The sequence below is a fragment of the Chelonoidis abingdonii genome, chromosome 1 (genome assembly GCF_003597395.2).
Source record: "Chelonoidis abingdonii isolate Lonesome George chromosome 1, CheloAbing_2.0, whole genome shotgun sequence".
In the NCBI taxonomy this organism is placed as follows: Eukaryota; Metazoa; Chordata; order Testudines; family Testudinidae; genus Chelonoidis; species Chelonoidis abingdonii.
Genome location: NC_133769.1, coordinates 211,173,266 through 211,198,396, shown reverse-complemented (window position 1 = coordinate 211,198,396; position 25,131 = coordinate 211,173,266). Strand labels below are relative to the sequence as shown.

Genomic DNA, 25,131 nt, shown 5'->3' with positions numbered 1-25,131 from the left:
CTGCACCTTTAGCATTATCCGGGAGACCCCGGGGGGAGGGGGGGCGGCAGGGGAGGGCACAGTAGGCACTTTAAAAAAGGAATAAAGAGGATCTGGGGAATTAATAGATTAACCAGCTTAACTCTGATAGCTGGAAAAATACTGCAACAATCATCAGTTTAACACTTAGAAGTTAGAGCTATGAGGAGTAGCCAACTCTGAGCGCTCAAGAACATTTTAAATCATGTCAACACATCCTTATTTCTTTTAGCATGGTTATGGGCGAGAAGACTTCTATGTGCAATTATGCTCCATCAGTGGCACAGATTAGTCTTTGGTGGGGGACACATGTCAATTCCTTTCTCTATTCCCATGAGAGCGGTTTGCTTAGCATGCGGCAAGGCCATATCTATACTAGGAAAATAGGTGAACTTTAAAAGTATATTAACATATTTATCATAGCTAGACTAGGAAATGACAAAACTAAGGCAGTGCTACCACCAGAATTCAAACTATGCAACAGAAAAGAATATGTCAAAACACCAGGAAAAAAGTAAGAATTTCTCTTGACAATCTACTCACTATATTCATGCTAAGGAAACCCAGTGTGGGGATTATCCCTTGACATGAATGGGCTTGGCATGGAGATGATCTTGTTCTCCAAAGCCCATCTGCCCAGATCAATGACAGAACGCCAGCACCTTAGTGGAAATGAAGTCCACCTCAGCCAACACACTGGCTCTCACTACTCTTGCATCCCAGATGAGCTTTCCAGAACCTTGTGGCACTAATGGCAAGAGACTGCATTCTCCTCCTCCACCCCGCCCTCCCCCGTTTAAAGTGATTTGAAGTAAAAAATTAGCATGTTCAAAATTATGGTAGAGATCTTCACCATACCAAAGATGAGATCCCTTTCTGTTGACTGACCATAGGGCCATCTCTGTTTTGCCTGAAGGTTCTCTCTCACCATTTGAAAAAACTGCTGGCTCAGGAGATCTACAAGTATTCCTAACACAGGATTAAAGCAATACAGAGATTGCCTGTTCCCTTCTACATCACTGTGCTCTCTCCTTGAGTCTGTATCTTATCTGCCCCTCCCACAGAGGACAGGTTAGCTGGCCACTGGCCAGTTATGGAGAGAGGCTGCATCTTTTAGTCTTCTCCCTTAGGTGATGGTGAAGGTCCCATGGGGCAGATGGCATCAGGCCTGTTCTGCAGTGACTACACACTGCAGTAAAAGGTGCTCTAACTGAGGACCAAAGACTACCAATTCAGTAATAGCAGTGGAGATACCTGAAACAGTGAGAGCAGCAGCCCAAATTCCAGACTTAGGTTGCCTCCTTGCAAAAACAGTAATTGACTGGAGTCTCATCATGTATGGAGAACCCTATTCTCTAGTGCTTTGTTTCTGTAACAGTTATGCTTCAAATACCTCCCATTTAAATTTAACTAAGACTTCCTTAAAGGAAATATATTAATCTACTTCAACCCAGAGGAAAGAAAGTATACATTTTGAATAGAAATAGTAGTAAATGGATTTATCATTACTTTGGTATTTAAAGTGCAAAAAAGTATGAGAAATCACAGCAGAGAATCTGGGTTTCTTTTTAAAACATGTATATTTTTAGAATTATAACGCTTACATTTTCATTAAACAATCTTAATACAATTTGTGTTTAGTCTAACAATATATATATTACAGAACAATGTGAAAAATGATTTAATAGTAAACCAAGAAAATGGAATTAATCATAATACCCGCAGTGTCAAAGTCAATAACTTGTTACTTTTTCCAGTCAAAGAATCCCAGCAGCCATCCATACTAAATGATGCTTTGGGTTTTATCTGGATTAAAATCATCTAAGTATAAATTCCACAAAGAAAGGGCATTCCTTCACAGAAAGAAGATGGCATAAAGATAAGGCTTTGTACTAGCATATCTAATTATATTTTAGTCTTGGTCTAAGTAAAATATTTAGATTAATACAGGATGTTTACTTATTCTCCAATTTCTTATCCATTCCTTTTCAAAGAGGATGGTTTTATTTCTTTACTTACTTACACATAACCTGAGTTTAAAAACAAAAGAAAAAATGAGGAATAGTTTATTAGGAGATCCTTTCCTCATAATTTCTCTTTTATATGTTTTATTTTTATTGACAAAAATTCAGTATGGGATATTTTCCTGTGTACAGTGCCTTGACAATGGGACTTTATACAACTGCAGGTAGAAAGTCACAATCTCACATTAAGTGCAACAATTTCCATATTAGCAGGAGAAAACAACAAGGAGAGTTATAATCTTTCCAGTCACACACACAACTGTGACATTCACAAAAATTATCCCTCTTTTTTTTTTTTTTTTTTTTTACATTTGATAGTATTTACAATGTTTGACAGATAAGTATATATAGCTAAATTCTTTATCTTCAGTTACACACACTTTAACTTTGCTTCACAATTATTCTACATCTGCAAATTTTCCTAAATAGAAAACCAACCTACTTCATCCATCCTATATGCAGAAGCCTTGCCTTAAGTAGTAATAATTAGACTAAGCCTTCGTGGTAGTTTTTGTGATGAAAGTTGATTGTTTAGATGCCACATTTATACTGAAACATTTTCCTGTTTTAAAACTAGGGCAGAAAAATACAAACCACTTAAATGCAAATAAAGTTTTTTTTATCTGGGAACTGAATTAGAAACCAAGTGGTTTACATTATCTGAATGCATTTTTGAACTCCAACAGTCACTCTTGCTTCAGTAAAGGTCCGTGCAGGATGGCAACTCAGAACTTAGGTGATTTTGTAGTGTAGGGGAGATCCCAGTGTATACAGACTGTATAACTTATTGTCCCTCAGTGAGGAGCAAAAATTAGCACAGCTGACTGTTCACTCGGGTTGTTTTTGTTGGTCCCTCTTCCATGTGTTCTTGATTCTTAAATATGCACTGGACTGTAGCTACTCAGAAAACTACGAAAGAAGTTCATGATGCTAAAGAAAGGAAAAATCAGCAGAGCAACTACCACTTTAAGGTTGTAGTTCAGGTAGCTAATTGAGTGAGTTATTAATTTTAAATTCAGTACACTGTAGATCAAATATTTTTGGCAGATTTATGGAAACCTTTAGTTACCTTTTCCTAGCTTAAAAAAAAACAAACAAAAAATAAATTGATAATTGCATCATTCAAGTCTGAGTGAATTTCAAAGCATAAGAAAAGGAGTCATGAACAAGTAAAAAACCTTGAATACTGCAAGATAAAAAAAATCAGACAGAAGATTAGTTTAAATATTTGGATTTTTCTGTGTTCCTTGTTCCTCTATAGGTTCTTAATACTTCTAAGTACAGAAACAACTGTGGAGGATTCTTATTCCTTGAAGATTCGCATTTTACAGGTTTTTCATTAAGAGGCCACATATCTGCTGGAATCATGTATCAGTTCACACGGATTTTTTTTCCCCTCCCAAAGACTTTACCAGTGAATTTCAGTGAAATACATATATACAAAAATACAGAGCTTTTGAGAACTGGAAAAGGTTTAAAACACTACACTTATTTACAAGCTGTGACTTTCACACCAATAAAATCACACATTTATTTTCTTCTTGATTTTTGGTGCAACTTATACACAGACATATCAGTTAGTTTGGATTTTTTTTTTTTTAAATAATCAACCATATATACAATAAAATTTACAACTGAAAAATAATCAGTTGGTATGGTATGACTGCAGTTTGCTGGACCAGAAGAGGTTCAATTACAGGACCTTAATCCTCCCCTTAATGAGAATGGAAAGAGTAAAGTAATTTTTAAGTGACATTTATATTCGGAAAACTAGGATTAAGGTGCAAAAATATATATAGCTCCAGAGTCCATAACAGTAAACACTATTTAGGGCCAGGGAGTCAGAAGGAACAGACTTTGGTTTTTAAAAAATGAGCTAGTATTTAATAAAAAAGTTACCTATCTGATCTGATGCTACTTGCTTCTCATTACTTAAATATCTCTGGGGAAAAATGATAATCCCATGAACATTTATTCCTAACTTAACCACTTACATGCCATGCTATTGTTCATATCAAGGGCCATGCCTTTTAAAAGGTCTGACTTAAATGAATGTCTTGGTATGATTCAAAAGGGCTTATATGGGTAAATAATTCTTATGTCCCAAGGCACAGAAGAGGTTAAGCAAGTCTTTAGGAAAAATATATATATATATTTTTTAACCTCTTCTAGATGCTGTGGGATGCAGAATCACTCACCCTGTTCTTTAGAAATCTGGAAAGCTGCCCTGGTCCAGGAAACCTGACAGTCGTGTGACTAGAAAGGCACACATTTGAGTCATTAACAGCCACATTGCAAGGCTTACTGTAGGTTAACCTGAAACATTTGTGTGAACAGAAATCTGACTATTTTAAAAGAAAACAGCAGATCTGGAGTGTGCTCCAGTAACACAAACAACAGACCAACTGCAGCAAGCATCTTGACTTTACCACCAGGATGTGACTGAAGGGAAAAACAGAAAATCATTTTACACAAAACATACTAAAGTAGCAATATAAACTAGTTGACACAACCTTCACTGTACATTTAAATTGATAAAATTGACTGATGCTTCCATGGCCAGTCAGTGCTGAGTTGCCATAGGTCTGGTTTAAATCAGAATGTTACAATGGAGAATAATCAGGTTATGATCTATTAAAGTGCATTCATATCAAGTCTCTAATGGTTTTTGTTTTTCTTGTTTATTTATATTTAGTTATCATGTGATATTGACTTCCAGAACATGGTCATCCTTGCTGGGAATGACAAGGATTTGCATGCTCGTGCTCGAGTTGAAGACCTGACCAGGTGAAAAGGATTGTAGACGGGGCATTGGCAGACCTTTATGTTCCCCGCTGGCTGCCGAATGTAAACTGCCTCTACTCTTTATGCTACTGTTGTCAGCCTGATCATCCATATTCTTGTCCACAGATAGATTATCATTTTCAATCCAACTGTCTGTTAAAAAAAAAAACAGACACACAATCATTCTATGAAATGAATTAATAAAATAGCTTTAAATTAAAATGTTGTAGTTTAACTGCACTGCAGCACTGGAGTTACTACTCATTGGTGAGGACAAAATAAAGACTTCGCCATCCTAGCAACAATCATGACCATTTGTCACCCTCTCTGGCCATACAGGTTATATACATTTTATTTTAAGTTTTCCACTATTGCCATCATGGGTGCAGCTTCACTATTGTGAAAAAAAATGGTGGAAGTGCTAGATTACAGAAGGCTCTAGAAGGCCCTGGTGTTTTACCTAGAAAGTTCTACACCCGATCAGAGCTGGTCTATGTGCCAGGGACCGCCAGTAACTTGTATACTCCAATACTTTGCCCACTGGGAGAATTTTTGTAAAAAGGCTAAATTAGATAAGACAGTGTGAATGTGTTTTTCATGTGCCTGTAGTCTGCTTGCAAGCCAACACACTAAGATTTCAACATTCAAGTACTATTATAGAATCATAGGACTAGAAGGGACCTCGATAAGTCATCTAGTCCAATCCCCTGCACTCATGGCAGGACTAAGTATTATCTAGACAGCTAATACCCTGACAGGTGTTGATCTAACCTGCTCTTAAAAATCTCCAATGATTCAGATCAAACAACCTCGCTGGGCAATTTATTCCAGTGTGCCCTGACAGTTCAGAAGTTTTCCCTCATGTCCAACCTAAACCGCCCTTGCTGCAATTTAAGCCCATTGCTTCTTGTCATATCCTCAGAGGTTAAGGGGAACAATTTTTCCCCCTCCTCCTTGTAACAACCTTTTATCAACTTGAAAACTATCATGTCCCCTCTCAGTCTTCTCTTCTCCAGACTAAACAAACCTAATTTTCTCAATCTTCCCTAATAGGTCATGTTTTCTAGACCTTTAATCATTTTTGTTGCTCTCCTCTGCACTTTCTCCAATTTGTCCACATTTTTCCTGAAATGTAGTGCCCAGAACTGGACACAATACTCCAGCTGAGACCTAATCAGCATGGAGTAAAGCAGAAGAATTACTTCTCAAGTCTTGCTTACAACAGTCCTGCTAATATATCCCAGAATGATGTTTATTTGTTTTGCAATACACCTCCACCCCGATACAATGCGACCTGATATACGGCGTGTTTGCATACAAGGCGGTATAGCTCTAACACGCTGCTCTGAGCTGCATGTTAAGGGTGCTGGGCCAGGCTGGGGCCAAGGGGTTTGATAAAGGGTAGAGGGTCTTGGGGGTGATCAGGGGCTCCCCACCCCCTAGGGTCTGGGGGGCAGGAGCTGTGGGAGGGCACTTTTGGGAGCTTCGCAGTCCCAGGGGATTAGCGGGGGAATGGGAGCAGCCTGCTCTGCTTCCCTTGCCCCGGCCCCAGCCGTGTCGCTCGAGGGAGTGGGCTTGGGGGAAGGAATCCCCCCCCGCACTCACCAGCAACGGTGGAAGCAGAGCAACCCGGCTCCAGCCCGCTCTACTCCGCCAGCTCCCAACCGTAGCGCTCCACTTCCTGCCACAGGTGAGTACGGGTGCGTCTTTTCCCCAACCCCTCTGCACTTACTTGCATTGGGAAGCGGACTGCCGCAGCTGGGAGGTGGCAGAGTGGAACGGGCTGGGGTCACCTTGCTCTGCTTCCCACCGCAGGGGAGTGTGGACAGCGGCCTCTCTCCAACCTCCTCGCACTCACCAGCAGCGGGAAGTGAAGCAGCCCAGCCCCAGCCAGCTCCACTCCGCCAGCTCCCAGCCATGGTGCTCCACTTCCTGCCGCAGGTGAGTGCAGGACCTTTTCCCAGCCACCCCCAGGTGACATGGCTGGGGCTGGGGCAAGGAAAGTGGAGTGGGCTGGGGCTATGTTGCTCCGTTTCCCGCCGCAGGCGAGTCTGTGTGTGTGTGTGGGGGGGGCATCCTTTCCCCAACCTCCCCGCACTCACCGGCAGCGGGAAGTGGAGCGGGCTGGGGCTGGGCTGCTCCACTTCCTGCCACTGCCAGTGAGTGCCTGTCAGGGGGCAGGGGGTGTGGATAGGGGTCAGAGCAGTCAGGGAACAAGAAACGGGAAGGGGGGGGGCAAATCAAGTTTGATATAAACACGGTCTGACCTATAATGAGGTGAGGTTTTTTTGTGTGTCTCCCGAGGACTGCGTTATATCAGGGTAGAGGTGTGGTGTTACACTGTTGACTCATTTAACCTGTGGATCCACTATGACCCATAGATCCCTTTCTGCAGTACTACATCTTAGAGAGTCATTTACCATTTTGTATGTGTGCAACTGATTGTTCCTTCCTAAAGTGGAATACTTTGCATTTGTCCTTATTGAATTTCATCCTATTTACTTCAGACTAGGACTGTCGATTATTCACAGTTAACTCATGATTAACTAAAAAAATGAATCGTGATTTAAAAATTAATCAGTTTTAATCACACTGTTAAACAACAGAATACCAATTGAAATGTATTAAATATTTTGGATGTATTTCGATATTTTCAAATATATTGATTTCAATTACAACACAGAGTGCAAAGTGTACAGTGCTCACTTTATATTATTTTTGTTACAAATATTTGCACTGTAAAAATGATAAACAAAATAGTTTTTTTCAGTTCACCTCATACAAGTACTGAAGTGCAACCTCTTTGTTGTGAAAGTGCGATTTACAAATGTAGATTTTTTTGTTACATAACTGCACTCAAAAACAAAATGTAAAACTTCAGAGCCTATAACAACTTTTGAGACTACAAGTCCACTCAGTACTACTTCTCGTTCAGCCAATCACTAAGACAAACAAATTTGTTTACATTTACCCAAGATAATGCTGCCTGCATCTTATTTACAATATCAACTGAAAGTAAACACAGGTATTTGCATGGCACTTTTGTAGCTGCCACTGCAAGATATTTACATTTAGCCAGATATGCTAAACATTCGTATGTTCCTTCGGCCACCATTTCAGGGGACATACTTTCCTCCTGATGATGCTCATTAAAAAAAAAAAGTGTTAATTAAATTTGTGACTGAACTCCTGCTCTGTGGTTTTACCCGCATTCTGCCATATATTTCATGTTATAGCAGTGTTGAACAATATGTGCTGGGTCATTGTCCATTTTAATAATGCTTCCATTGAAGATCTGACAAAATGCAAAGAAGGTACCAATGTGAGATTTCTAAAGATAGCTACAGCACTCGACCCAAGGTTTAAGGATCTGAAGTGCCTTCCAAAATCTGAGAGAGATGAGGTGTGGAGCATGCTTTCAGAAGTCTTAAAAGAGCAGCACTCCAATACGGAAACTACAGAACCTGAACCACCAAAAAAGAAAATCAACATTCTGCTGGTGGCATCTGACTCAGATGATGAAAATGAACATGCGTTGGTCTGCACTGCTTTGGATTGTTATCAAGCATAACTTGTCATCAGCATGGATGCATGTCCTCTGGAATGGTGGCTGAAGTATGAAGAGACATATGAATCTTCAGCGCATCTAGAACATAAATATCTTGCGACACCGGCTAGAAAAGTGCCGTGACAACACCTGTTCTCACTTTCAGGTGACATAAACAAGAAGTGGGCAGAATTCTCTCTGGTAAAATGTAAACAAACTTGTTTGTCCGAGTGATTGGCTGAACAAGTAGTAAGACTGAGTGGACTTGTAGACTAAAATTTCATATTGTTTTATTTTTGAATGCAGGATTTTTTGTACATAATTCTGTATTTGAAAGTTCAACCTTCATGATAAAGAGATAAAGTACTTGTATTAGGTGAACTGAAAAATACTATTTCTTTTGTTTTTTACAGTGCAAATATTTGTAATAAAAAACAAAGTGAGCACTGTACACTTTGTATTCTGTGTTGTAATTGAAATCATACTTGAAAAACCAGAAAACATCCAAAAATCTTTAAATGGTATTCTATTATTGTTTAACAGCAGGATTAATTGTGATTGTTTTCTTTTAATAACTTGACAGTTCAACTTCTGGAGAAATGGTCTGACCATTTTGAATTTAATCCTATCCTCCAAAGCACTTGTAACCCCTCCTAGCTTGGTACTGTCCACAAACTTTATAAACGTACACTATATTCCATTATCTAAATCACTGATGAAGATATTGAACAGAACCGGACCCAGAACTGATCCTTACTAAAGTCAAGATATACCATGTCTACTGCTTCCCCCTCTTTCCATAAGGCTTGTTAGTTATCCTGTCAAAAAAAAGCTATTAGATTGGTTTGACACATTTTGTTCTTAACAAATCCATGCTGTTACTTATCACCTTATCTTCTAGGTATTTGCAAATTGATTGCTTAAAGTTCTTTGCTCCATTATTTTCCTGGGGATTGAAGTTAAGATGACTGGTCTGTAATTCCCGGGTTGTCATTATTACCCCTTTTATAGATGGGCACTGTATTTGCCCTTTTCCAGTCCTCTGAAATCTCTCCCGTCTTCCATGACTTTTCAAAGATGATTGCTAATGGCTCAGATACCTCCTCAGTCAGCTCCTTGAGTATTCTAGGATGTATTTCATCAGGTCCTGGTGACCTGAAAACATTTAACTTATCTAAATCATTCTTAACTTATTCTTTCCCTGTTTCAGGCTCTGATCATTTCACTGGCATTCACTATGTTAGACATAAGAACAGCCATACTGGGTCAGACCAAATGTCCATTTAGCCCTGTCTTCCGAAAGCGGCCAATGTCAGGTGCTTCAGACGAATGAACAGAACAGGTAATCATCAAGAGATCCATCCCATTGCCCATTCCCAGCTTCTGGGAAAGAAAGGTTAGGAATGTCCAGTCACTAACCAACCTTTTTGGTGAAAACCGAAACAAAACAAAAAGAGTCATTCAGCACTTCTGCCATTTCCACATTTTCTGTTATTCCCCCACCCTGCATTGAGTAACAGGCCTAGCCTGTCTTTGGTCTTCCTCTTGCTTCTAATGTTTTTGTAGAATGTTTTCTTATTATCCTTTATGTCTCTAGCTGGTTTAATCTCATTTTGTGCATTTTGGCCTAATTTTATCCCTACATACTTGCATTATTTGTTTATATTCATCCTTCGTAATTTGATCTAGTTTCCATTTTTTGTAGGACTCTTTTGAATTTCAGATTAAAGATCTCATGGTTAAGCCAGTGATTTACTTCCATATTTCCCATCTTTCCTATGCAGTGGGATAGTTTGCTCTTGTGCTCTTAATGATGTGTCTGAGAAACTGCCAACTTTCTTCAACTGTTTTTCTCCTAAGGTTTGCTTTCCATGGGATCTTACCTACTAACTCTGAGTTTCTTAATTTTAACTCCATGATAGTTAATGCCTAAAATACTGAACAATCTTAATATTTTAATTTTATGTAACCTTTTATTATTATTATTAATAATAATAAAAAAGTGGTCTTTTCTGGTTAGTATTCTTGTTACAGACTAAAGCTAAACTCAGAATTTCAAATTGAGAGATTTCATTCTCATGAAAGCAGTGCCCTGTTTTGAAAATTACAAACAGCTGTCAATGAAAAGTAACAAAAACAATGAATCTGGAACAGAATTACATCAAGAATGGATTTAATTACTTTGAGCTTCGTTTTTCTTTAAAAACAGGAAAGCCAATGACAGAGTGCCATTTCTATAAACCAGGTTTTCTGTGTGGTCACATATTTAAGACAACCTTACCAGCATCAAGTTGCATGGAATGAGCAGAATGATGAGGGAGGTATTTAAATAGTTTGACATCAGGAAAGGGGAGATATCCAGCAAAAAGTGGCATCACTTCCATGTGCACTTTGTGAGTTGCTTGAGCTGCTACAGGCATAGATATTACCCCTGAGCTTTTTCCACAGACTGCCCAGTTACTACTGTTGTCAACAACTGAAAGAGAAAATCCAATGAAATGAACACATTTCTGAAAATAAAACAGCTATGCTTTTTCATACATTTAAAGTACACCTCTGCCTCAATATAATGCTGTCCTTGGGAGTCAAAAGAATCTTACCATGTTATAGGTGAAACCGTGTTATATTGAATTTGCTTTGATCCACCGGAATGTGCAGTCCTGCCCCACTGGAGCACTGTTTTACCGCATTATATCCAAATTTGTGTTATATTGGGTGGCGTTATATTGAGGCAGCAGTGTATTTTTTGTTTTACAGCAGTGCCAAGAGACCTCATGGCCATATTGTGCCAATGACCATACTGAGTAAGATGGTCCTGTCCCAAACAGCTTGCAGTTTAAATAGACCAGACAGACACAGGGTAGGGGAAAGGGATCTCTTATAAAAGCAGAGTGATTATTCACCAGAGTCATATTAGTTCTATGATTTTTGCTTTTGTTTCAGGTTCCTTTCCCCCGTCAAATCCCTCCCTAAACAGGGAGGAGATTTTGCTTGATTTACTTTATTTTTTATTTACATTAAATGTATTATAGGTATGGATCAGATTTTGTCATGGTGAAATCAGGCAAAATTCATGGAACAGTCATGGCAATTTTGTCACGGCAAAAATGAACAGAACCATGGTAGTCATAACAAAAATGTGTAATATTTAATAAAGTATTATAGTAACATTTACATAAGACAAGCAACATTGATGCAATAGCTTTCACTTGCTTGACAAAGTAAACTATTTTGAGATTATATATGCAAATTGTGAAATCATTTTTCAAACAAAAATAACAAAAAACTATAGAACAAAAATAATTCTTTTTAAAGACCCTATTTCACACTGTTGCAATGTGAATATAAAAAATAACCATGCCTATGTATAGCTTGTTATGCAGCATCTATTGTCCCCAAGCACATTTTTACAAGATGAGACGGTGGGTTGGGGATCTATGCTGTTGACTGGTACTGCTAAGCATTGCAGGAAATCTGGCCATCATGCTTCTCCAGAACTGGAAAACATCCTCATTCTTCAATTCTTGAACTGCTCCACAGTAAGCCCAATATTCTCTCTGTGCTGGAATGCTCTCGTCAAACGATGGTATATTTTCAAATATTGTGATCTCACAAATTTCAACATGTTTTGTTTGATTTGGCTCAGATACATGGCATGTACTGAAGAAAGTGGCAGCAGACTGTCGAAAGTTGGAGGTTGAGTCAGTGTCCAATTATGACCTTTTGAGCCTTCCAAGAGTGCTGATTTTGCTGTCGGTTGTTAGCAAGGTTCAGAACAGCTCTCTGCCCACATCACAAGATCTCACAGATCATTTGTGACTTGATGAGCATGAACTGTGGGCTCTTCGCAGATGTAAGCATGTTCATGATTTGGGGTGCAAACTCGTTTACAGCCTGGAGTTCTTCAATAACTGCTGTGGATAGGCAAAGATCCATAATCTCTTTAACACTTCAACGACTGCTACAACCGTTCTTCTCAGTAAAAAATGAAACTTAATCCTCAGTGAGTTCCATGTGATAAACAGCTGCATTGAACCAGCTGTTCCATCTGTTTATTACCAAGGTTGGTGGGATGGAAAGACTTTTCCCCATTTCCATTAGACATATATGGAACCAGGCTTTTCTGGCAGGACAAGCAGAGAAACCATATTTTATAGCCACAACTAAATAATTTACTTTCAAAAGTACCTTCCTCCATAGATCACCCACAAAGTTAAGCAAACGTGTCATACACACAAGGTGTATAGCATTTAAAAACAAAGGCTTCAAACCTCAATCCCAAGCTTTCCCCATATATGTGGCATTATCAGTTACAAACCCAGTGATGCGATCAAATGGTATTGCAAAATTTTCAGTTTCCCATATTGCATTGCTGACTTTTAAAACTGACTGCTTCCAAAACTTCACACCAAGAAAAATATATCCTGCGTCTGAAGTGCCTGCATTTTCACTGCTTGTTGGGATGGGGACAGCAAGAATGTTAAATACATACCTGTCTTTAGCATCAGTAGTTTTATCTGCTCAATGACAATTCTTTTACAGGTGTGCAACTTTTCCTTTAATTCTTCAATGTGACAGTCAAACATTTTGGGTAGGTAAAACTTTTTAAGTTAGTCTGCACTTGGCATAACACCTACTTTGCTCTCTAAAAACTACCAGTTTTTGATTGTCAAGTGCATGCAGGGGGATATTTGCAGCAGAGAAGTCTTCTGTTAATTTGAACATTTAATTTCTCCCATAAAGCCACTTCTCACTCTTGGTATTAAAGAGTAGTGTAACAGTTTTCTGCTTTTTAAAAATTTCTATCTTCATCCATTTTTAGTGCCTCATTTGTGCTGACGAGTTGTACTTTCACAATGCATATCACAGCTACCCTCTCAAAATCAACAGGTACATCGCATGATGTACAAAACATCTTTCCTCCATTTTCATGGAAGGCTTTAGGGTTCTGCTTTACTCAGCACTTACTCTTACTTCAAATAAAGTGGCAAAATTAAGAGAACAGCAGCAAACAAAAAAATGAACAAAGTGCTGTAACCCCTTCCTTTAGGAGGTGAGAGACTTTTGTGTCAAATTCAATGTTACTCAGGGCCCTGGTTAGACTCCCTGGGCCAAGCAGAAACTAAGGAGTGGGCCTGCAGAGAAGGCAGATGTGGCAGAGCCATCGCAAGGCTGGAAGTCCTTGAGACACATTGACCTACATGCTGGATACAGAGCTGCAGACCCCCCTGGGGTGGCTGAGAGCTGTGCCCAGCCCCCTGCAGCGGCTGAGAGCTGCAGGCCCCACTCCCAGCAGTGCCTGAGAGCTACGGGGAGGGTTGGGGTGCACTATTCCGGGGCTGAAGCTGAAAGGATAATGTCCCAGAAGTCTCTGAAAGTCACAGAATCTGTGATCTCAGTGACAAAAACCTTCATTACAGGTCAGGGAAGGAACGAAAAGCAGAAGTGCATGGGGACAGATGGAGTGAGACTGAAGTGAGGAGATTGCACTAGGGGAGCTTTAAATATCTATTCCCTAGATTATTGCCTACTGAAGGCTCAAGCAAATATCTGCCCACATTGAAACAATTTTTGAAAAAAGTTCTAACCTTTTGAAAAATTATGTTCTAAGCTGTTTTTATGTTGGTCTTTAAGATAGACAAATGACAATTTTTTAATATCCAACGTTGTCTACAAGACTACATTATGATCACTAGAAAGTTTGGCAGATATTAGTATCAAGACAGAAGCAAAACTAATAATGAGAACTGCATTAATTTCTCAAAAATTACAGGAGAAAGAAGTAATTATCCCTACCTTCATACATAAGTTTCGTTGTGCAGTACCCATCTGATTCTGTTAATGCTTCATCTTTATCCACATCTAAGAGATCAGAGAGTCGGGTGATTGACACCTCCAAAGAGCAGAGTGACCCTGTTTTACAATACTCCATCCCCAATGGTGGAAAAATCTGAGCTTTCACATTATACAATGTCTGGCAAGAGGAAAAAACAATGATCTGTAAGTACTGAATCAATTATACAACTTTTATTTTATATATATATATATATATATATATATATATATTATTTTTTCAAACTGACCACATGATACTATATAAGTTACAAGCTCATACTTAACTTCCATGCCATATTACAACCCGTATTACAAGACTGAGAGTTTGTCTTCACATATAACCCTACAACAGCCGCTGTAGTGCTTTAATGAATATACTACTATGGGAACAGGAGAGCTTCTGTTGTTGGTGTAGTTAATCCACCTCCTCAGGAGGCAGTAGTTTTGTCTGTATGAGAAGCTCTCCTGTTGACATAGCACTGTCTATGTGGAGATGGGAGAGTCTGGGGGAAGGAGGGGTTGATCGGTATAAACTGTCACTCAGGGGTGTTTGGCTTCAGGATTTTTCACACCCCTGAGCAACACAGTTATACCGATATAGGCCCGTATTGTAAACCTGGCCTCAATTACAAGTAGTGATCATTTGTTATGCTACTAATTTTAGACACAATCTATGAAGAAAAAAGGAATTTCACCATTCTTGTTGTCAAGATCTTCTAATAGTCTAAACATATTTAAAGAGGCAAATAAGTTAACTACAACAAAACTAATTGTGCCAAAAAGTTTAATGAAAATATACTGTTATGTCATTACTAATTTTTAGGGAACAAAAAGTAATAGAAGACGGTTGGGCTGATCCAAGAGACCAGTCAATCACAGTTACATCTGAGAGTGGGTAGGCAACAGCAACCCCCCCACCCCCCCGGTAAAGTTTTGCTTAAAGCCAGTTTACAGAAGCAGGTAGTGCTCTAATGTAACATTCAGAGTCAGCAATGCCTACTTCACTGGTTAAAACCCAAGAAAGGTTCAAATGGAGGACTTTGTGTCAGTTTTGCTCACTGGGCAAGGAGAGGCCAACACATGGACTGCTGCCAATACTATTTAGTTTTGAGTTACAGACAGTCAAGCTTTCTAATTGATGAAGAAGGCAATGAATTTGTACTGTGAAGAGAAAGACGAAGCATTTAAGATAAAGGCCAAAAGAAACCCAAACAATTCCCTCAGAAGAGCTCACAAACTAAGTCACAAGAACAGGGTGAGATTTTCCCAACATCTTTCTTTAAACAGCAAGCCAAAAATAATTTTTAACAATGGTATTTTGATTGATGAAGGTCTCATCAAGCTAGCAGGAAGAAAGCAGCTCAGTACAGTCTTCTCAGTTTAACACCCTTGGTGACATGAAGCCATTGCGCAGGGCAGGAGGGAAGGAGAAACAAAAAAGTCAAATTCTTCAGAAAGGATGTTACTGATAGCTAAATGATCTCATTTTTCATCTTTGTGGCTCATCATCTCTAGTCTTCTTGAGCTGTGAAATGGATGCTGACATCATTTGTGTCTCTTTTAAAAAGTAGTAACAGAAAAACATGGTTCCTTACCTGTTCTGTAACTGTTGTCCTTTGAGATACATTGCAGACATCCATTCCATTTCAGGTGTGTGCACAACCAGTGCATTAAAGCCAGAGATTCTTTCCCCCACAGTGCTACCCATTGGGGCAGCACACAACCCACTGCATGCCTGTGTTGACAGCCAATGGTATAAAGGGCAGAGCCACTCTGACCATCCGTCAAGTTCCTTCACACCAGAATCCAGCATGCTCAGACTCCAGTGTAGAGGGGAAGAAGGGTGAGTTGTGGAATGGAAATATGCAACACATCTCAAACAGTTACAGAACAAGTTAGTCCCAGCAGCAGAGAATCCTGTGGCACCTTATAGACTAACAGACGTTTTGGAGCATGAGCTTTCGTGGGTGAATACCCACTTCGTCAGATGCATGTGGTGGAAATTTCCAGGGGCAGGTATATATATGCTAGCAAGCAAGCTAGAGATAACGAGGTTAGTTCAATCAGGGAGGATGAGGCCCTGTTCTAGAAGTTGAGGTGTGAAAACCAAGGGAGGAGAAACTGGTTCTGTAGTTGGCAAGCCATTCACAGTCTTTGTTCAACCCTGAGTTGATTTGTGTCAAAATTGCAGATTGAACTGTAAAGCTCAGCAGTTTCTCTTTGAAGTCTTTGGTCCTGAATTTTTTTTGCTTGAGGATGGCCACCTTAGGTCTGCTATAGTGTGGCCAGGGAGGTTGTTAAAGTGTTCTCCTACAGGTTTTGTATATTGCCATTCCAATATTGATTTGTGTCCATTTATCCTTTTCCGTAGAGACTGGTTCCAGTTGGGCCGAGTAGCAAGCAGAGGGGTCATTGCTGGCATTATGACTGGTGTATATTACATTGGTGAACGTGCACGAGTGAATGGAACCGTGATGGATGCTGATCTGGTTAGGTCCTGTGATGGTGTCGCTGGTGTAGATATGTGGGCAGAGCTGGCATCGAGGTTTGTTGCATGGATTGGTTCCTGAGCTAGAGTTACTATGGTGCAGTGTGCAGTTGCTGGTAGTAACAGTTTTAGTTAGTTTTAGTTAGTATAGTTTTTAGTTAGTTTTAGTTAGTAACAGTTTTTTCTTCAAGTGATTGTATGTGTCCATTCCTTTTCAGGTGACAGAAGCAGTTCAGAATGGAGAAGGGTTTTGGAGTCTACCTGAACAAGGACTGCAGGATAAAACTTTCCCAACTCTATCATGATCTCTTGAGGCTTGGGAGACAGCATACAGCTCAGTTAAAGTATGTACCAATGACCAAGTTGAATCCCTGCAAGTGTCACTGATGGGCATCTGACACAGGAATGCAGCTAAGCTAATGCTGCTTGTGCTCTTGGACCTGAAACTCTCCGACGTGGAGAAACCTTGATAATGTCATAGCAGTATGAAAGATGAGATCCAGAAGATATTCTCTTCATAGAGAAAAGTTGCCCCTTCATTGTATCAGCAAAGGAAATGAACAGCTGAGGGGACATTACTGCTTTAGTCTTGCCCAGGTAACAGGCGAACACATTGTGGCAGTCCAAAGCATGGAGCTTTTTCTTCATCCTTATGAGACTGAGGCTTCAGAAAAAAAGTGGATAGGAGATGTAAAAAAATGAACGAGCAGCCCTAGGTTCAAAAGGTGGACCCATTAATGCTGACAAAACTACATTTAGATCTTATGGGGGCATGGGGTCTCATAGGTAGAAAGCGTCTGTCCAATTTCTTTAAAAAAATCTGAGTTATTGAGTTAAAAAACAGATTTAATCCTCTGTAGGAGGATGGAATGTCACCAAGAGAACTCTCAGGGAGCTGATGGAAGAGCCATTTTTCCTTTAGGTAAAGTAAGTACTTCAGAATAAGCTGAGGAGAGGACTTTGTAGGAGTACCACCCTGCTGCTGGGACCACAGAGAGAAACATCTCCATTTCCTCATGTAAGTGTATCTGGTGGATGGCTTTCTGCTATTTAAAAAAAAGTAATTGGAGATATACCAATCTCCTAGAACTGGAAGGGACCTTGAAAGGTCATTGAGTCCAGCCCCCTGCCTTCACTAGCAGGACCAATCCCCAACTATTTATTTTGCCCCAGACCCCTAAGTGGCCCCCTCAAGGACTGAACTCACAACCCTGGGTTCAGCAGGCCAATGCTCAAACCACTGAGCTATCCCTCCCCCTCTCTCTGTTTAGAGAATGCTCTGAACCTCTAGGGGACATGCAGTTTCCTCAAATGTTAGCTACTGAGCATTCAACCGGTCATATGAAGACTGAGGATTGGGAAGCAGCATCTGGCTGTGGTCCTGTAAAATGTTCATGTCTTGAGGGAGAGTCGTGGGATCCCGGCTGTAAAGACTCAGTAGGTTGAAAAACAATGCTGTCAAGGCCAGGCTGAAGCTATCAGGAACTGAGTAGTCTGATCTTGTCTGAGCTTGAATACCACCTTTGGAATCAGAGGACTAGGGAAGACATGTAAACAGCAGCATGTCCTTCCACAACAAAAAGAAAGCAGAGGGCTACATCTACACAACAAGCTAGGGGTGAGAGTGCCCTGCTCAGGTACAGATAGCAATACTAGCTGTCATCAAGCTATGAGTTAAACAGTGATGTAGCCATGGTAACACAGGTAGTGGCAATGGAGACAAGACTTAGCTGCATTTTCACTGCTATTTATAGTCAAACTAGCTCAATGAGCGCTAGCATGACAGTGTACACAAGCACGGGAATCACACCCCTACTTTGTATTGTAGACATAGCTTGAGATAGAGCCTGGGCTGTGACCTGCTCTAGAACGTAACAGGTAAAACTTTCTCTTCAGTTGCATAGTGAACAGATCTTTCTGACTTTTCCCCAAGCTTGAAAAATGGATTCTGCAATGTGAGCTCTGAGGGACCATTTGTAATTCCTGGTTCTGAACACCTTGGAAGTGTGAAGCATTGAGTATGACAACATTTTTGATGCAAGGATCCCAGATTGCCTTTGCCAAGAGCTGTAGCTATCTGACTTGGCACCTGTTGCCTAGTCAAGTAGAACATAGCAGCAGCATTTTCCATGAGCTTGCACAGTGCATCCTTTGATTTGTAGAAGGAAAACACACCAGGTGAATTGCTTGCATGTCTCTCACGTTTATATGTTTTGAGAGAATTTCTGATCTGACCAAATCCTCTGAGTCTGAAAGTCCCTCAAGTGAGGGATAAGGCATCCATGACCATAGCCCTGGAGGGCGGAGTCAGGGGAAAAGAGATGCCTTTGCATACATTGGCAGGGTCCATCCACTTGTATCCGAGTCAGTATGTCCAGCAGGGAATGAGACTGATGGTATACAGACTTCAAACACCCCTACGTTTCTGAGCTAAGTATGGCACGCTGAGTCATGTACCTGCCTGCTGCCACATGCCCTACAAGTCCCATCAATTCTTTACTGTTGTACAAGGATGGATCCTGAGGTCCTTGCACAGGTCCTGTATTGCCTGAACTGTGGCTTGGTGACTTGGAGTCATGAGCTGCTCCTATAAACTTGATCCTCTACATCAGGGGACTACGGCCCACAGGCCAGATCTGGCCCCTCAGGGCTCTGGATCTGGTTCGCAGGATTGCCACCCCTTTGGCACCGTGGGCCCTACTCCGCTCCAGGAAGCGGCTGGTACCACGTCCCTGCAGCAGGGAAGGCAGAGGGCTCCATGCACTGTTCTTGCCTGTGGGAACCTCTCCTGAAGCTCCTATTGGCCAGGAACAGGGAACCGCAGCCAATAGGAGCTTTGGGGGAAGTACCCACAGCCAAGGGCAGTGCACGGAGCCCTCTCTCACCCCCTTCCCCCAGGGGCCGCAGGAACACGGTGCCGGCTGCTTCCTGGAGCGGCACAGGGCCGGGCACAGGGCAGGCAGGCAGCCTGCCCTGGCCCTAGTATGCGCCACTGCCATCCCAGAGCCGCTCCAGGTAAGCGGCACCAGGCCAGAGCCTGCACCCCAATCCCCTGCCCTGAGCCCTCTCCCTCACTCTGCACCCTTCCCACACTGTGCACCCCCTTCTGCACCCCAATCCCCTTCCCTGAGCCCCCTCGTACACCCTGCACCCCCTCTGCCCCAACCCCTTGCCCTGAGCCCCTTTCTGCACACCGCACCCCCTCCCACACCCTACACTCCTTCCCACACCCCAACCCCTGCCTCAGCCCTACATTCATGGCCCTGCATGCAATTTCTCCACCCAGATGTGGCCCTTGGGCCAAAAAGTTTGCCCACCTCTGTTCTACTCAGAGAACACCACTGACTTGCCTTCATTGATCAACAAGCCTAAGCAATTAAAGGACTGGATCTTCTTGATGCTAACCTCTACCTGTTTGCCTGGATCTTTCCTGAACCAACCAATCCTCCAGGTATGGAAACACTTGGCCACCTGCCCTCCTGAAATGTGTCACCACCACTTCCCTATATGTTGTGAAGACCTGAGAGGGTAAAGACAGACCAAAGGGGACGAATGAATTGATAATGAACTTTTACCACTACAAATCCCTAAAAACCTCTTGTGGCTCTGGTGAATGGCCACATGAAAGTAAGTGTCTTTTAAGGGCTTGTCTACATAATGGATGAGTTTGCAGTAAGCTGAGATGTGGGCATTAGCCTGCTGCAGACTAATTATGTGGATTCTGCTGACATGCAAACATTAATATAAACAAGCCCTAAATCATGGGAAACCCATCAATCGTCGGGATCTAGGTACGGGATAAAACAGGCTAGTAACCATGCAAAACTTTCATTATTATGTATTTGTTTAGGTTCTGCAAAACTAGATTAGGTCTGTGGCCTCCCTTGGATTTTGGGATAACAAAGTATTGGGAATAGAATCTCTTCCCCTGATGTTCAGGAAAGTGGTACTTCTAGGGCTGCTGGCTGTAAAAAACTTATTACATTTTTTGAATGAGAACAGTCTTGTGTGATTGGTCCCTGAAGAGAGATGAGGGAGGAGGACAGAGAGAAACTGCAGACATATCCCAGTTCTATGGTGCTTAGCAACCAGTTATCGGTTACCAGTTAGCAACCAAGCAGCTAGGAAGTCAGATAGTCTACTGTGAAAGGGAGGACAGGCGATATTAGACACTGACAAGGTGGTACTTTGCCTTGACTTTAGAGTCAAATAAGACTGTTTAGATATCTCAGGTTGTCTCAACGAAGTTGAAGCAAAAGGAGGTCATCTTCTTTGGAACTTATGGCATGTTCATTTACTCAGGATGCCTTGTTGGATAGAAAAAGAGGTCTGTGCTGAGTCAAACAGCTTCCTCTTAGGTTTCTGATGACTTTTATCCTAGATCCTAAGGGTACAGCCCTAATGTCTTTTAGGGAACACAGCATTTTGTACATCTTTCCAGAAAACAAGTTACAACCCTCAAAAGGAAGATCCTCAGTTGTCTGCTGGACCTCTGTTGATATCCCAGATGACTGCAGCTAGGAAAAGTGATGCACTGTCATTGTGAATGCCATCAATCTTGTCACAGAATCTGCACCAGCCAAGCCTAGCTGAAGTGAGGTTCTGGCTACCAGATTCAGTAATCATTGCCTGATCCTGACTAGGCCAAGTGAAAGTAAGTCTGTACACAAAAATTTAGCCATACTGCCCCATACTAGTCAGATTTATTACAGCCAAAGCAGTGCTTAAATCCCAAGGACTTAGCCATGCCCTGGTCCTGAGGCAAAGCAAAAGTCCTGAACAGCAATAAAAAAAGAAAGAAAACAAGTACCATTAACTAACTATACAAACTATTTATAAAAAGTTTAGAAAAGTTTTTTGCGAGAAAAGGAAAAGTTGTATGATGAGACACACACTGGCTAACAACCATGGGTAGTGAAAAGGAACTGAGGGAATGGTAGGAGCAGCTCTGCCCTTTATGCCATCAGCTAGTAGTATCTGGAGGTTGCTTGCACCTACCAGTGTGGGTAAAATTCTCCAGCTTCAGTGCACTGGGCACACATACCCCTGAAGTGGAATGGACATGTGCAATCACACAAAGAAATTACAGTTAACAGAGACCTATCCCTGGACTTCCCATCACCCAAACAGATTCTTCCTTCCCCCTTAAGTCTAAGATACACTATATGTAGATAAAAATACTTACAAAATAATTTTCCACTTGGAATTCGTAAGTATACGGCTTCAAGGAAGATGACTGCTCTTCAGAGGTATCTGGACAAAAGCTAACCGAAAACTGGCACTGCAAAGATGGAGGAAGTTCTTTTGTCCACTTCAATTCCCATACAAAGAATACTGACTGCTTACTGTATATGTGCTGAAAGAAAATTATTCATTCATAGTATGAACTCATGTCTTAATATCAGGAGCTTTCTATACTGCTAGTTTAATGAAGCGGAAATCTTACCATAGTCTTATTCTATACACTACCTCCAGAACTTTATTATATTATTTATACATGCATCAAACCATGAAATTATAACCATTTAACAGTTCTCAGTCTAAAATCCCCAGACATGTACTGGCTCAGATTGTTCCAATGAAGAGGGAAAAGTTTCACTGCCAGAATAGTATTTCAGGCATGATATATTTACTCTTCAGAAAAAAAAGTTTAAAAAAAAAAAGTCTGCTGCTCAGGAAAATACACAAAACATGACTATCTTAAAACCAGGCTCAAAGCACATTGATGCCTATTACAGAGGACTGTTTTGTCATTGTATCTCAACCCTAGTTTGCAGCTCCTGAGCTACTCTACTTTTTGGCCATTCTTGACCACAGAAATGGCAAAACCCACCAAACTAGGTGGTAGCTTTTTCGCAAGAAGCACAAGAAGAGATTAGGAGACCAACGAGAAGGTTGTTCATCCTGTGCAGTAACGGTGGTTCTTCGAAAACTGAGGTTCTTTAGGTGTTCCACAGTAGGAGCGGCAGCACCTCATGCGCCTGGGATCAGAGATCTTCATTAGCAGTGCCCACTGGACTGCACACGTGCACCTCTCTGTTTCACACCATGAGCAGCATGTATATATAGTGCTGTGCTATCCAATCGCCACTCAGTTCCTGCTCTACCACAGAACTATCTTTCAGCTCTAAAGCAGAGGGGAGGGTGGGCAGTAGAGCACCCAAAGTGACACTTATCTCGAAGAACTTCAGTTACTGCACAGGGCGATTAACCATCTCGTCTTGATGTCCCTATGGGAGTCTCCACTGTAGGGACTATAAAGTAGTGCCCCTAGTTGGAAGGCTGGGGCTTTGGAGTGGTATTTAGTGCAGATGATAGGACAGCGTGTCTTACTACAGTATCAGATGCTGAGTCATGCATAATAGAAGATGCCCATGTGGCTGCTTTGCAAATGTCAGCAATCGAGACACTGTTGAGAAAGGTAATCGAGGCGGAGAGAAGGAGGATGGAATGTGCTCGACTTCCAGGAGGAAGTCATCAATTGTAGAGTTAGTAGGACAGGGGTATACACTGCAAGATCGAGTTGGAAAAGTGTTGCTTAGACATGTCCATGCCCTTCCATCTTTTGGCTGTAGACAGGAATAAGTGTGGCGATTGTCTGTAAGGTTTAGTTCTGTCCAGGTCAAAGGCTAATGCTTATCTGACATCCAAGGGTGTGTAATGCCACGTCCTGCTGGTTGCTGTGTTTAACATATCGGTGCTGAGGGAGACGTTCATTCTCTTGAGCAGCCAGCAGAGTTCTTGCTTGGTGCCAAGGGTTTGCTCAAAGCTGAAGGTGCAGTCGGTGCCAAGAGCTTGGCTGGTGCCAAAATGGACATCACCAATGCAGATGGTTTAATTGATGTTGTGGTGCCCAAAGTTGATCTGGTCGGGGCAGTTGGCACCATTTTTGATGGTCTACATCGCAGTCTCCAGTGCCGAGACAGTGCCAACATCTGAACGTCTGCCCATTTAGGGTCTTTAGATCTCTGTTTAGCTGTGGTACTGGAGGTACTCCAATGGCGCTAAAGCTATGTCTCATCCCCAAAGATGTCGAGGCTACTGACCTAGCAGGGGATGGAGGCGGCGGTGTCTCAAAGAGTGATGGAGGAGCCTGTTCCTTCCCATCAGCATGAGAAAGGGAAGATTTTCTCTTAGGACATGGAGAATGAGGGTCGGTGAATGACCTAGCGGAGCATGAGACCTGCGTGGGGGAAGAGTCCAGGCCACGGTCCGATGTTAGACATCATAACCTCACCATGAGAAGTTGCAGCCAAACATCCCCGTCTTTTATGGCCCTGACAGTCAGGTTATGGCAATGGATATACTTCTGCAGGACATGTCCCTCTCCCAGGCAGCGGCAGCACTGTGGATAACCATGGTTATTGGAAAAAGTTGTCCCAGAGGAAATTCATCTCAAACCAGAGAGATCCGGGCATAAGGGTGAGGGAGAAAGCTTCCCAGTCGAGAAGAACAGGGAGGAAAACTGTGTCCTAAGCTATGAACTAACAGGGAGGATAAGAGGAAAGAATTTATTTTTTTAAAAGAGAGGACAAGAAAGGGAAGAACTAACAAGCAAGGTACTAATTTAATAGCTCAAAGGACAGGCAGGTGCCTCTGCAGATTCCATCCCAGACCAAAAGTGGCTAAGAAAGAACTCGGGGTGGTTGGACCGCAAAGTGCTATATATACACATGCTGCTCATGGCATGAGATGGGGAGGTGTGCGTGTGCAGTTCAAGATGCACTGCTAATGAAAATCTCCAATTCCAGGTGCCTGGGATGTTGCTGCACCTACAGTGGAGAACCCACAGAGACATCATTCAAAGAAAAAACTAATAATTTGTGACCCGGGTTAAGTCTATTGCAGTGAGTGACCTAGATCCCAAAATACCTGTGAGTGGAAGGTCACCCTGATCTGCTTTTCAGAGATGGCAAAGATCTGAATATTTGCATTTGAGTGTGTGTTAGTCATGTTATATTATCTCTTACGAAAGCCATTCACTCAGACACTAAGCATTTCAGCAATACAAGGGTCAATTTTTTCAATTTTAAGATGAGTGTACCAAGGCACAAGTGCACTCATCTTATTCTGCGTACCTAAAAGGTAATGAACAACCAAGGAGAATCTTTACCTGTTGGGATTCTGGCTTCAGAGGTACCAGCTGTAGATCTATGCAGTTACCAAAATTTTTTAGGTTATTGTCCGACAGCTGGAAACAGAGTTTTGACAAATTCTGTACACAAACCTGTACATATTTCCTGAAAATTAAGCATATTGAACATACAATAATATACATTGTATATAATAACGTTTCATCCTCGCTATAGAGTTTCTCTAATTGTGACACTCAGGCAAGAACTGTAAAAGTGACAGGCATATTATCTCTTTTCCTCTGCTTAATTACTAATCGGAGAGTCTGCAGAAGTAGGTCTATGGCACAATGATTTTTGATA

General features: G+C 41.5%; 1 protein-coding gene across 1 annotated transcript in view; it reads right to left on the bottom strand.

Moving 5' to 3' along the window:
• Nucleotides 1–1,579: 1,579 nt before the first annotated feature.
• TRAPPC10 (trafficking protein particle complex subunit 10) overlaps nucleotides 1,580–25,131 on the bottom strand; it is a 92,278-nt gene continuing 68,726 nt past the window's right edge. The window contains exons 19-23 of the mRNA XM_032801007.2: nucleotides 24,810–24,936; nucleotides 21,882–22,052; nucleotides 14,170–14,347; nucleotides 10,655–10,849; nucleotides 1,580–4,979 (exon numbers count right to left, since the gene is read on the bottom strand). Of these exons, the coding sequence (XP_032656898.1) occupies nucleotides 4,741–4,979; nucleotides 10,655–10,849; nucleotides 14,170–14,347; nucleotides 21,882–22,052; nucleotides 24,810–24,936 (910 nt within the window). The 3' untranslated portion in view covers nucleotides 1,580–4,740. The remainder of the gene's footprint in view (nucleotides 4,980–10,654; nucleotides 10,850–14,169; nucleotides 14,348–21,881; nucleotides 22,053–24,809; nucleotides 24,937–25,131) is intronic.